Below are 14,659 nucleotides of genomic sequence, written 5' to 3'. Positions count from 1 at the left end.
CATTTGGTGTGTTCCAGTGTTTTTGTTAATGTGCAAGAAGTAACATCCCTCCATTGTTGTTTGCATCAGGAAGTGTGTGTGCACGTGTCTGCATGTGTGACTGGCTTTGCATAACATGAAACAAATAATTAAGTATTCAACAACCAGCTGTCTGAATATCTGAGGCACACTTAGAAGAAGTGCTGCTCTGCCTTATTTTTTCTTCATTTAAAGCCCTCTGTTATTTTAGTAAAAGCATGCTTTTCTACCTGCAGTTTACTCAAACATATTTTTTTTAACTGGCTGTCATTAATGAAAAGGATATATAAAGATATATGTTGACTTACTTACAGATTTGGTACTAGGATGGGCAGTAAGATATTTTTTATATTAAAATATCAATTACCATTTTATTCCCTAAATCAATATATAGTTTTTAAAGAAAATAAAAATACACCAGGCAATATAATAATAATAATAATAATAATAATAATAATAATAATAATAATAATAATAATAATAATAATAACTTAGGGCAAAAAGGGTTTCTAACCATATTTTAATCTGTTTGTATTTTGTATTTTGGTAATTTAGCTGTTAATGTGAAGGTTTGCCATATTGGCGATTTGCTGTGAGACATAGACCATTGTGTTATTGGTTTGGTTACAAGTCTGAGTGTAATCTGACCCTTGGATACAGCGTTGGAACTCTATTAAATAAGACAAGCTTGTAGCCAGCTAAACAGACAAACCAATTCATTATGAAGAGACCACACATAATACGATAAGACCAAATGTAATACAAGAAGTATTATCATGTTATAACAATAATATGATAATACCATTTTATTAGTACTATCATCTTATTGTAAACATAGGATAAGATGTGTACTTATTGTATCCTAGACAGGAAAGAGAAGCCTTTCCTGTCTAGGATAGGGACCTGTTCCTGCTCCAGACTGACCAGGGACAGGTCACTATCGCACATCAGCTTTGCTGGAATTAGAAACACAAGAAATTTCAAAATACATAAAATCATTCTATGCCCTGAGGTTTGGGATGAGTCAGCAAAGGTTTCCTCTGGTATGCCACCATATGAAGAACTTAGAACATGCCTTTCAGGATAAACAGTGACTCATAGTTCATTAACAAGACTTACCAAAAACACTGTTATATAAAGAGTACACATTATATCTTAATGTACCATGTTTAAACATCTAAATGCTAAAAAAATGTTAACCACCAATATATTTATTCTCATAAAATTATTTATGTGTTATAATATGTTAATGTCAGTCTGTGAAACGGTTTCTCTCATTAGTCATGAGACTAATGGGAGAAACCGTCGTCCACTATCAACAACACACTTGTGTGTTGTTGATAGTGGACAGGGTCACATGCTCTAGGCAAGGACGTTACTGTCCAATCAGAGTAGCAGCAGGGTGCAAAGTCTTGCCCACGCACCTACCTGCTCCATGCTGACCACACCACCTGTCCTCTCCTTACACTTTTACTTTTTGACACGTTTTTCCAGCTTACTTGTTTTCCAAACGTTCCCATATGGTGTGCCCTGCTTGACAGGATTATCCCACATTTAGCCTCTTACTAAAATTAAAAGATCCACTTGCAGTGCATACATCTAACTTAGTGAGATGTAGCCTCACACAAAATGGTAATTAGAAGCAGAGCAGAAACAGCAGTCGCAGAGTTAATCAGTGTATGAATAAACATGAACAGGATTGCTGTGGCATAAACAGCAGCTATTGACTGATGGAAATGCATATTCAACAGCAAAACTGATATGCTTTTTGCTAACAACCTCTCTATCATGTACAACGTGATTCACAGTTTGACCTGGACCGACTCCTTGTCTGCCATGTGCAGTGAGACTTGTGGCCCCTGTGAGTGGTTCGAAAAGCTGTACAGCAAGGCCATGGTCTTACCTGGTGGTGTCAGATGGAGTAGCTTTCAGCAAATTTGAAAAGCCCTGTGTCCTGACCTCTTTTTTGCAGAGCATGTTATCCACAGTTTCCCTGATATTTAAATAAATGAAACCACACTTCATTTTATATAAATATAAAAAAATACTGACAGGAAATAACAGCGGAAATTGTAAATACTGCAGGACTTCTATGTTTAGGATTGCTGTAATTTATTTAACTTGATCTAAAATAGGAAGCAACTAAAAAATCATATATTTTATACTTAAATCGCTAGATACATCATTTGAATTATGTTGGCTACTTCCAGACCAGCATTGCAATATGTCAACAAGTAGTCAGCTACAGGACAAATCCGGATAAAAGAAATGTGTAGGAAAGTCAGCTTTTAAATCTTAAGATAAAATTGTCATACCAATCCCTTAATTTTTCAAATTGGAGGCTGACCCAAACAACATATGCCATTACATATGTCTGCATAATGGTCTGCCTTGTCAAATTCACTTCCACAGACTAACAATTTAGGTAAAAATATAATATTTTTCTAAAACCAAAAATATGCAAGAACTTCTCTTAACACTGCTGTTAATGTATTTCATAAGCAGACTTGTCATTTTTGGTGGTAAGTCATGCAGGGCCATGTTTTACATACACCATCTGAAAGCCTCATTTAATAGTAGCCAAATAGTTAGTAGATTCAAACTGCAATTGGACGTGTCAGTGATTATTGTACCAGGCATAAAAATGAAATTTAGCTAAATTGGCAATCATTTATTTAAAAAATATAGCCCACGACTTATTGAAACACACTGCTTTGCTGCATCTGCTGGTATTATGCCATAATTTGCCTACCTCCTAATAAATCATATAACAGTTCTGCTTGAAGTAAATAAAGTGAATCTGTCTTACATTAATATCGGTAGCAGGATTTCTACAAAAACGTTACCCTTTTACAAACATGATGCTTGAATGTACTGGTATATCTATTTACCAATGCAACATTAAAACCCGTCATTGTCAGTATATATATTTTTTTTAATCTAATTGTTTCAGTTATTGTCCTTTATTTTGTTTTGTGTATTTTTTTCACAACATAAGCCATCATTTATGCTATTCTTCTTAATGAAATTGACTGATGCTTATCAATTGATGCTAATCTATAGTTATTTTATGAAACTGGTGATCAGATTTTTCTGTCATTCTACATCATTTCCACATTTTTTGTTCTGTTCAAGCAGAGGCAGGCTTTTAATGATTTTGTTTTCCCTGATAGGTTGATAGAAGGAAAAGAAGTATAAGAAATAAAATGAAAGGGAAATGAGAGGGAAAGAAGAGCCTTGTCATACAGCGCTCTTCAGGCCTGTAAAGGATGCGATGGGGGAGGAGATGAGATGAGAAGTGAAGAGGGATCCCTCTGAGTCAGCCTTGGAGTTTTCCTCCCTCCTGTCTTCCTCCTCCTCCCACTATAATTTACAAGACTCCCGCCCTCTGCTCTTTTCCTTTTTTTTAAGTCACCTTCTTCCTTGTTCTTTGTTCTGCTATTTCCTCTGATTCACATGTCATTCACAAAAACGTTTCTTGCTCTTTCCATACTTGGTGTTCTTTCTTAAATTTGTAGTCTTTAGGATTTCTCCTTTTTTTATCCCGTCTGACGCTCTCTCAGTGGAATACTGATGAGCCAGACTGCACCACTCCCTCACCCTCTTCTAAGCTAAGGAAGTCCTGTGAAGATGAGCACGCAGAAATCCCTCGTATGCCTTTGATTCAGAGCAGAGTGACCGACCCTTTTCTGTATTTATTGGCTCTGTGGTTAATTCAGCCTTTTATCTTCTCTCGAGTCCGCTTGCACCTTTCCACATCACCTTCTTAATTGCTTGTCACCTCTGTTCCTTTTCTCCTGTGTTCACATTCATTTTTTCATTAAACTCAAATTTCCTCCCCCATTTTGCCCTTACTAGTATTTGTTTTCAATATTAACTTCTTTTGACATAAAATGCCCTATCTCCTCTCATCAAGTGCCTTCTCTTTTCCCCAAGCATCAACTGCTATTGCTCCATTTATATTTTGGATGCAGTGACCAGTATGAGTTTACTGCTGTAAATGGCTGATACCCCATGTGCATTGTGTGCGTTTTTGGGAGATAATGCTAGCGTGTCTCTGATTGTGTTATGCTTTGTGTCTGTCTATTACACCAAATTGAACTGAGCTTTAATAAAGACTGCAGGGACCCACACCTAATAACTGCTGCACTCTGCTTATTGGAGTGCTCTCACTCACCTTCACACACTTTGTTTTAGGCAACCCCGATCCACGCACGCATGTGTGTATATATATACAGTATATGCACATTATATACAGTATATAACATGTTTATAAGAATGTTATAAACTTCTTTTATCTGCTTTGATACTTAATACAAAGGTATGTTTTTCTTAAAATGAGCCTGGTTTACTGGCTGACAAAATCAGAGGGTGGAGTTCCTTTCTGTGCACCATCAAGTTTTGTTTTTCATTAACAGCAGGTGGTGCAACGTGGAACTAATAAACATGTGACTGTTTCCCAGATTGGCTTTCCATACCCATGAGCCTTACTGTTTTGTTTGCACAATAAATGTGTGAAATAAGACTGTGAGAATCAAGTAGCTACATTTAATTTAGATGTCTCAGAGTGTGAAAATGAGAGACTTCTGAAAGTAAAAGAAACAGTTCAGCAACTTCATGCTCAGAAATAATCAAACTAATGTAGCAACCACTGTAGTCATTTTCAAAATCAGAATGGACATTTATTATCTGTATGCCAACAAGTGTTTGCTTGGCAACATTAGGTGTTTCAAAAACGCCTCCTTTAAATGCCGTGTAATGCGTCTGCTGACATTTATTAATCGTATGGTACCATGTCCTCAATAAAGCTATTTTTGAGATACCATGTGATATTAAGGTAGAAAAATTAGAGGGTTATTAATCCTTATCTAAGTGTCAGTCTAAGAGAACAGAAATACATAGAAAATCAGCTGCAAGTCAGTGGTTTAGATAGATGCATTTTTTATCTTGTTTGATGTCATTCTAAGGTATATAAGTAACACCTGAATGTTAGAACATTACCTTTTCCAGCCTGTGACTGGCCCTTGCTAAAACCTGTAGCCCCTATTCTGATGTTCCTAATAAATACCGCAGAGGAATCAGTCGACTCACGTCCCCTTAATCAAAAAAGAACACAACGTCTTTGAAACTTTAACAAGTACATCACATACTTTATGTTTGACTGCATTAACTTCAAGCTGAAGACATCCTATCACTTTATCTTGTGGAAATAAAAATGTATTGTTTTCATGTTTGACAAATTCAGTGCAGCATTTTTGAAGGGCCAAATGCCTTTAGCATCAATTTTTGGTAGTGAGTCAAAAAAATGAAGGGTACATCTGAATTGATGTACCCTTCATTTTTTGTGTCTACAGGCAAAAAGAAAACTTTAATGCATCCACTGTTGTGATGGAATAACATTGTTCTGCAATGTTTTCCAGGTTGTTAAGTTTGTAGTTCTTGTTATTTTTTAATCGATTATAGTTACCTTCATAAGACTTTATATTGCCTTTACTGTGTAAGTAAATAAAAGCTAAATGAAAAAGAAAAAAAAAAACTATATGAATGACTATAAATGAGTATGACTATAAAAGGTTAAAGCATTAGAACAAAGTAGAGAGAATCAAAGAGTTCATTCACTCCTCTGACATGCGCTGCCAAAAAACACACACACACACACACCCCTACAGGGGTGCATTGAAGCATGCAGACAGAGCGTGTGAAGAGTATAAATAGCTCTGCATCCTCACTGATGCTATTTTTAAACCAGGAGTCGTGACTGCCTTAACCAAGGGCAAGACGAAGAAGCATGAGGCACAGAGAGAACAATACTGTACGGCAGACTTCTTGATAACTCATAAATAAGTATGTGTCTGTTCAATGATTGCTGTTCCCTTTTGTAAGTTTCTGTCTGCATCCTGCTTTCTGTCATCTCTCTTTGTCAGTGCCTCTTTCCGTCTGCCTCTCACTCCCCGAGGCCCTCTCTAATGATACCGTGTTTTCTAATCGTGCTTTGTGGTTTGTCTTTTCATTGTTTCCATTGGCATCCCAGCGAGACGTTAAACAATCAAAAAATGGGAACATGCAGTCAGTCAGAACAGTGTTTGCCACAAAATTATATTACACTTACATAAAACAGCATAACCCAACAACATTACTCTCATACAAGATCATGTTTCAAGTTGTGTGTGCATACAAAAAGGAAGCCTGGGTGTGTGTATGAGATAGATGTATGGTTTGCTGAATTGATGCTCTACACAAAAGCCAACAATAAAGGAAGGTTTCAGTATTTTCAGAAAAAAAAAATTAGGTTGCTTTACCTGAAGTCCTCTGAGGGTTACCTTCTCACTAAACAGACATCACTAAAGAATGGGTTTTCTCTTTGTGATGCTGTGCCAGGGCTTTCCTGCATCTGTCTGCAGTTATGTCTGTAGATCCTTTTGCTTTTAAATTTCTCCTAAGGGAGCTGGACGGGGTTAGCCTGGAATGAGATCAGATTGTCTTGGCTGGTGCAGGTTTGTTTTTTCTACCTTCAGAAATGCTTGGCTGTTTGACCAGTATGTGTGGTTTATTTATCTGCATCATCAAGCGCATTCAAGCAACCTTGATATGTTTGGCTGGTGTGAGGAGATGGTAGTTTTCTCTAAACTTAAGCCAACTGCTTCTGTTGTCAGTTGGATTGTAAATAAACAACAGTTACTTGGTGCCAATGGATGTGACACAAACCAGTCCAAACCAAATATTCCCATGACTTGTATAGAGAGACAGATAATGTTTTCACTTTCTGACATTAAATCTGAATTTCCAGTTTTACATAAGTCAGGACAATAAAGTTATTTACATTTGCTAAATTCCAGAATAATTAAAAAATGTGTTTCCATTACCCATATCTTGCCTTAGTATTGAATGCCTTTCAAATAGCCCTGAGGATAATGTACAGGCGTTGGAAATTTGTAATTGGTAAATTTATAGCATTTGAATAACTAAAGCAGGGGTGCCCAAAGTCGGTCCTCTAGGTCTGGCATCCTGCATGCTTTAGTTCTCTCCCTGGTAGTACCAACAACCTTTTCAGCAGGTCAATGTTCTTCTTAGGTCTTCTAACGAACCATCATTGAATCCAGGGAGAGAACTAAAAAATGCAGGATGCTGGCCCTCGAGCACCGACTTTGGGCACCCCTGAACTAAAGGCACAGCTATGTATCAATCCCAGAACAAAAGGAAAATACCTTGTGAAGACATTGTTTGCAGATTGTAAGAATGCATTATTTGTGAAATATACCCACACGGGCTGACAGGCTAGTCAGAGAGGAAGAAGCCATTACTCCAAAGCAACTTATAGCATCAGTGTTTCACTGCAGGGGGAACTGGTGCACTTCACAAAACAGATGCCATCACAAGGAAAGAAGATGATATGGAAATATTGAAACCACATCTCAATAGGAACTTAAAAGCTTGAGTAAAATGGTATTTTTTAAATGGACAATGATCCTCTGTCAAATTAGTTGCATGACTTAAGGACAATGTGACTTTTTTGTACAGTATATGTAAATATCCAGTTAGAGCCGCATTTTGTTAGGTCTTTGCTGCAGAAAGTTATGTTCTCATGTAATCTCATTTGCTTTCTTGTGGATGACCGTGGCTCAGCAGGTAGCAGTTTGTCTAACCCGGTGGGTTGCTAGTTGTCCCATTCTTGTGGTGTCCCTGGGCAAGACACTTTGCCCACCTTGCCTGCTGGCGGTGGTCAAAGGGCCCAGTGGCAAGGACTATATGGCACAGCCTTTTTCAGCCTGCCCCAGTGCAGCTGTAGCTACAATGTATAGCTTACCATCATCAGCGTGTGAAAAGTTGTGGAGGTTTTTAACGATAAATGTGTAGCAATACTACAAGCATTAAACCAAACTTCACAAGCATTAAAATCTCCATTCATTATAACTGAGGTTACATGGATGTGAGAGTCCAGACTGCAGCATGATTAGATAAATTCCCAGTCTGAGTGTGCAGCACAGTGTGTTCATGTGTGACTTTGTGTCAATTAATGGGACCTTCTTCTCTCTAGTTGACCTGTGGTGTTGATTTTGGCTCCGAGTCTGACTGTGCTGCAAAAGCATGTGTCCAGCTGAGGTGTTGATTGCCAGAATTAATGAACTGTAATTTAGCTAATCCCTGAAAAATCCTGACAGAAAAGGAGGGCACCTTTTTAAAATGTAACCAATTTATTTAATGAACCCTAGAGTTTAATTCAGGATATGTCTGGCATGTTTTGCGACATATTGTTCAGTGTGATCATTGCCAAAACTCTTTAGACATTTTCAATACTGGTTTTCATAAATTCTGTGTGCAACTATGACTCATTATCAAAGCTGTCTGGTTGGACATAAATAACAACATGGCAAATATATTTCAAATCTGCTTAGTGAAAACAGAACTGTACTGTCTCCTTTGATCTCACCTCTGATTTCCAAGATTTATGATCATGTTAGCAAGCAACTCGCACTCTAGCAGTAGAGTTAGCACTCTAACAAAAGTTAATTGTCTTCCTAGTCTTGTTTCTTTTATCTAAGTATACTTGGGTAAATAAAAGTAAAAAATAGAATATCCATGTAGAAATTCATATATGTCTTAAACAATTTCCTTTTTGAGAGAGATAAAAGAGAGAGTTTGTTTTATACCTTTCCAGATTGTAGGCAATCTTACTTCCAAATATCCTTTCAGCTTTACATCTAGACTCTGTAACATCAGAACAGTTAAAGACAGACTTACACAATTTTTCTACAGTAGAAAAGGGCTTTGTGAAGGGCCACTTTAGGGCATTGATTTTCCCTGTGGAAGTAATTTGGCAGTATAATTAGGGTTATTGTCCATTTGGAAAACCCAATTTTTCTCTAGCTTTAACTTCCTAGTTGGTGCCTTGAAATCTTGTTTCAATATTTTCTCTCAATGTTCTTTCCACAAGATACCATTGATTTTGTGAAGTTCCACGCCCAATAAGATGTTGCCACCCCTATATTTTATATTTGGGTTACTGTTTCCAAGCTTGAAAATGTTCTCCTTTTTTCAGCAAATACTGATCATTAATGGCTAAATGCTTAAATGTTAGTTTGAACAGATGAATATGACACCTTCAGACACCTGAGTGCTGTACATATGAACCAGACTTATGGAAGAACACGATTTGTTTTCTGACACTTTGAGAGATTTCCCTTGATTTTTCCATGATGTCACACAAGAATGTTCAAAGTGCTGACGTAAAAGGCAACTACATTTATCTTATTTCTTGAAGATGTTTCTCCACATAATGGGATTGTCATAAGTACAATCTTTCGGATTGTACTTATGACAGTCATGTATTGACTGAAAAGCTACATCCGTCTATACAAAGAAACAGTGTATTTAAACTTTAATATTCACTGACATCAGCCAAACATGATGTCAGACATGCTGATATGTTTGGCATCACACCGCCGTTAGCCACAAAAAAGGACAGAGATTCTAAAAATTATGCCATTTGTAAAATTATTCCCATTCAGCGGACCAGACAAAGTTAAAACCTAAACACAATTAGGAATCATAAAAAAAAAATTAAAAATTACATTCACAACCACTTTCTTCCCAGTTTGACTGGGCGCAACAAATTGATGTAGAGAGGAAGTGAATAAATTGCACCACACACTTTTCAGATATGTATTTGTAAAACAAATTATAAAACTTTTTTTTTTAACTTCACTTTTAGACTTCGGACAGCTCTTTTCCTACAATATTATTTTAAGCACAATGCAGTGTAATTTTCCAGATTTCTAAAACACTCAGTGCTCAGTGATACACAAGTTCTGAGGTACATGTATCAAAGCCCTGAAACCAGGGCAGCTTTTAAGATCAATCTGAGGTCTTACCTTTTCTTTCATTCCTGCCAATGGGGAACAGAGAACACAGCTGGCACCTGTCTGCTGCAGAGACCTCTATGCAGTATAGACAGGCATGCTGACAAAGAGAGGGAACAAGGCGGTGAATAAGAAATCGTTTGAAACACTGAGAAGGAGACAGGGGACAGAAGGTGTGTGAAGTAAACAGAAATGAGAAGTTTAACCATGAAAAATGGAGTCACCGGGTCCACTAAGGTGAGAGGGAAGGTAAAGTTATGTTAAGGGGAAATCTATAGAGGGGGACTAGTCATCTGTATACTGTTTATTTTATTCTTCTGAGGAATCAATAAACACCAATTTGCTCTTTTGATACACTTGTTCGCTCTTGTAACTAGTTGCTTTTTAATCCAATGAAATGGTTAACAAGCAATCATATGTTGAGATTCACTAAAATAATTAGCTTTAACCTTGGTTTACCTTTTGTCACTGCAAATATAAGTAAGGTATTGACTTATTTTCCTCAGAAAATGAATAGCTGTTTAATAACTATTTCCTAGAATATGGTGACAGCTAAGAGAAACTTGGATAAATCATACTTTGATACAATAATCTAAGCTTTAATCATCTAACAGAGCTGGTTTGAACTGGCCTCCTCATGTATGTCTCTGGAGAAGATTTAGATGAAATCAAATGTGAACCCACACTGATCTTCAGGAAATCTTGTAAGGGTTTTAAACACTGTGTAACAATGTGAATGGGGAGCATTGTAGCATTCAGCAGAACCACTGGCTGTCTTTTATAGAGCCCCAGGTTACATCACCATAACATGTCCCCATGCCAGAGTGGAATATAGTTGGAGGAAGTAGAGTACATCATTTAGTGGACTGTCTGCTGGCTGCAACATCGTACTGACGTATCCTAGCAACCAGTGTAGAAGGGTTCGCTCAGGCAAAGCCTCAGTTACAGCTGGTGATCTCTGAGGAGTCTGCATGTGTGTACGCACGGGTGTGTCTGTTAGCTTGGTGGGATAATAGATGAGTGCTGTAGAAATTAGCGTGCTAGCTCAGCCCTGCAGGGAAGATCAATATCAACTATACATTCATCTCTAATTATCATGGGAGAAGTTAGGGGGGGATCTCTCTCTTCTTGTTCCCACCCTCTTGTGTCTTTTGCAGACTTCTTTCAAAAACAGTTTTTCTTTCACTTTTTTCCTCTTTTAAATATCTGACTCCCGTTTTATAAATTTGTTCTGTTTTAAAACCACATATTATCAATGGGGGAAAAGCACATTGATTTATGAGTTATTACTAAAAAAATATTTGTGTGTAAAATGTTTAAATTTCCTTTCCTTATATAGTAAGCATATAGTATATGCTTACTATACAGGAGACTTTGACAGTAAACACGACTTAGTAGGATAGTCAGGTTATTTTATGTAAGAAATTCTTATATTTTGTAAAGAGATGTAATATTGCAGCAACTGAAAAGCAACTGACAGAAATTTTAGCAGTTTTAAAATAACTCCACTTAGCTGTGGCGATTGCATTTTGCTTAACCACATCACGATGGTCATTTTCAACTGCATCATGTCACTTTTAGTTCATTATTTAGGGGGTCAATAGCTGCAGCCTACTCTCCTACTATGCTGTAATTCATTGAATTCAAACAATAATTATGCTTGTATCTTTCACCCTTTTCATCGATATCATGTTTGCAGTTTTAAAACAAAAACTTTTTTCCTTGTTGTTTTCCCCATTGTCTTTGTACATTCAGATGTATTTTGTATGAAATAAGCTCATAAAATGCTTAATGTCACTCTGCTTTTTGTTCGCGTGTGCCTTTTGGTTATTTTAAAACATTCCACAGCCTCTACAGTCTCACGGTGATATCACATGAACATGGTTTTCTGTGTAATTAGTAATAATTTCCCTTTCTTTCTGTCTGCATCAGTACTAAGTATAGGTGAAGGAGGTTTCTGGGAAGGCACTGTCAAAGGAAGAACAGGCTGGTTCCCAGCAGACTGTGTGGAAGAAGTTCAAATGAGACAGTATGACCCAAGGCTTGGTAAGAAATCATAATTCACATCCTCGTACAAATTAATGTGCATATCGTGCACATAGTATAACAGTCCAAGATGTTTTGGACTTGCTGTGATGTTTTGAGTTTTTGTTTTTTTTTAGCTCTCTCCAATCTTCAGAAACTCTTACTCCAAACAAATTTTCACTTTTCTTTTTGTTTATTTAATATGACACCTGTGATTAATACTTAGTCCATTTTTGAGTACGTATTTGTCAGTTAGTGCTCTTCGGATTAATTGAATGGTATTTGAACAGTAATATTAAGCAGTAATCACTGTTTTGATCATCTCAAACATTTGAAATTGTCTGGTTTTAATGAATTACATTTTGCAGCAGCATAAATTCTGAGTGAAATTTCCTTTTCAGCTATTATATCCTGCTAGCTAAAGCATTATATTTTTATGCATTCTTTCATTTTTTTTTCATCTGTTATTTTTTAAGGATTTCTCTTTTTAAAATGTTACATTTAAACAATCTTTTAAATTGTTTAAATGTACTTGGACTGGACTTGATGTCCTGTGTAAAATCAATGATATATCAAAGATATACAGTAAATATTCATTAATTCTCAGAAATCCTAACTTGAAATCAGAAATCCTGATGGGATTTTTTTTTTAATGTCCAAGCCTGGGAGTTTCAAAAATAAGCATTGATTATTATCAATTTTTATTCACTGGATAGTTTGTTTTTTTCATGCATGCACTTTGTAGATTTACATTGCATTAGAAAATAGATGCTCTTCCCCATTGAAGCATAAAAAAATGAAACATTTTGAACGGATTTCCAAAAGGGCTTTCTTTCAAGGGACAAATAAAAGCTGGTGTAAAAGCTGGTCTTAAATTTAAGTGGTAGTATATTTTCAGTATATATTTAGAAAGAAACTGAGTTGCAGAAGAAAAGGCAAAGGGCAAAAGACTGCTTGATTTAGTAATGAAATATTTAAAGTAAAAGCAAGTATGGAAAAACTGGAAACTTTCACTGAAAATACCAATCTTGGCCAAATTTTGTGAAAGTTTCATAAAAACAGTCCAAATTATGCAAAATTAAAGAAAAACATATAATTTTAAGGGTCCCTTAAAGGTTAAAAAGTATTTCTTGTACACATGTCTATGTGAATACAGTGTTGTTTATCTTTTACAAAAAAGGAAGCCAATGCCGCATCAAGGAAGATCTCCTTTTTTCCTCAACCTTTAGCTTCACAGATGAAACAGCAGAAGAAATACTCCTCCAATTTCTCCAACCATAGTTGCACAACCTTGCTTTATAAAAAGCCTTCTAAGAAACACAACCAATCTAACACTCGATGCCAGCTGTTATCAGCCTGATGCACGCTCTCATTCTCCTGTTATCAGGCTGCACAAAATACACAGGTGCCAGCCAAAGACATTGGTGCCAGGCCGTTTGAGAAGGACACTGCACAAAGACACTAAAACAAAGCCTAATTTTATGTTTAAGTCTTTTTTCAAGGGGCAATTTGGGGGCACAGTGGAGCAGCACAAACACAAACAAAGATCATCATGTTAAAAAATAATTACATGTTAAAAAAACAGACAAACAAAAAGAAAACAACATGATTAGATTAAAATAAATTGGAATTAAATTTTGCAGTTTTGGTTTAAACTCTGTTATCACCCCAGGATTATTTCCAATTGTCATATCTGATATGTAGATTTTTTGAAAAGGAATGACAACTACAGGAGATTACAGTACATATTCTCAGCTTCGTTACATTTGCTTCCCAGACAGACTGTCCTTAGTTTGAAACAGGTTTTCAGGGGCTTTTAATTAGAGCCTTATTTGCTGTAGCTCCAGTTGAAAGCTTGACCAGGTCATCCTGTCTTAACCAAACTGTGCATTACAGATTGTCAAACTGACCAAACAGGAAGCTTAAGTTATTCTCTGATTCACTGTGCATGCTGGAGCTTTTTCTTATAAAAGCAGGTGTACATTGGCACTTGAAATCAAAGAAGAGCCACAGATTCCACCTTCAGGTAGATGTTCTGCTTTGTTTTCTTTTTAAATTCCTTCCTTTAGTAATTGTTTAAGGCCAAGCAACATACTTACTTATTACCTTCTCTTCTTTTTGACTGTAAATTTTCTCATCTTTCAAAAAGATAGTTCTTAATGTTATATTGATGCAAGATCCTCTGATCGGAAAAGAAACAATCCAAATTTTAAAATGGATGCCATATACTATCACCAGCAAGTTAGAACAACAAAGTCTGGCGATTTTTAGCACTCGGGTTATTTTTCTTACCAAATCATCCATGCTACTGCAGCAGAGATCAATGTAAACATTGTAACTAGTAAACAACTGGGAGTACATCAGATTAATGTGACCACATTTCGGTTTGGACAGCCATTTAACTAACAGATGGCACATTTTGTTTGGTGCATTCCCAAGGGCAGCAACATGTGCAGTGCTAAACTCCACTGAGTCTCATAAGGAGGCATCATGGAAACCAGTTGGCCATCTTGTGAGGTAGTTTAGCAGTGCAGCAAAAAACCACATTTAGTAATGGGAGAGGGACTTTTTTCCTCTCAAAAATATCACCCCCTTCCTTGTGTGATCTGGCAGATGTCTCCTTGAGCCTATTTCTGGAGCAGCTGGGGCATTTTCTTGGTTAAAAGCGTTGAGGGATTGAGGTTACTTCAGAGCAGGTGTAAAGAGGAGAGAACAGCCGGAATCTCTAAATACCCGATTTAAATGCATTGTGAGAAAAA

The 14,659-nt window shown here is 36.6% G+C and overlaps 1 protein-coding gene across 5 annotated transcripts in view; it reads left to right on the top strand.

Moving 5' to 3' along the window:
- The window catches only part of shank3a (SH3 and multiple ankyrin repeat domains 3a), a 148,126-nt gene that overhangs the window by 87,676 nt on the left and 45,791 nt on the right, over positions 1–14,659 (top strand). For all 5 annotated transcript variants that reach the window (XR_004342026.1, XM_032584278.1, XM_032584271.1 and 2 more), the window contains exon 13: positions 11,808–11,921. Coding sequence is in view for 4 of the 5 variants with exons in the window: in XM_032584278.1 (XP_032440169.1) it covers positions 11,808–11,921 (114 nt within the window). In the remaining variant the exon portion in view is untranslated. The remainder of the gene's footprint in view (positions 1–11,807; positions 11,922–14,659) is intronic.

Source organism: Xiphophorus hellerii, chromosome 2 (assembly GCF_003331165.1).
Source record: "Xiphophorus hellerii strain 12219 chromosome 2, Xiphophorus_hellerii-4.1, whole genome shotgun sequence".
Lineage (NCBI taxonomy): Eukaryota > Metazoa > Chordata > Actinopteri > Cyprinodontiformes > Poeciliidae > Xiphophorus > Xiphophorus hellerii.
This window is presented reverse-complemented; position numbering and strand designations above follow the sequence as displayed.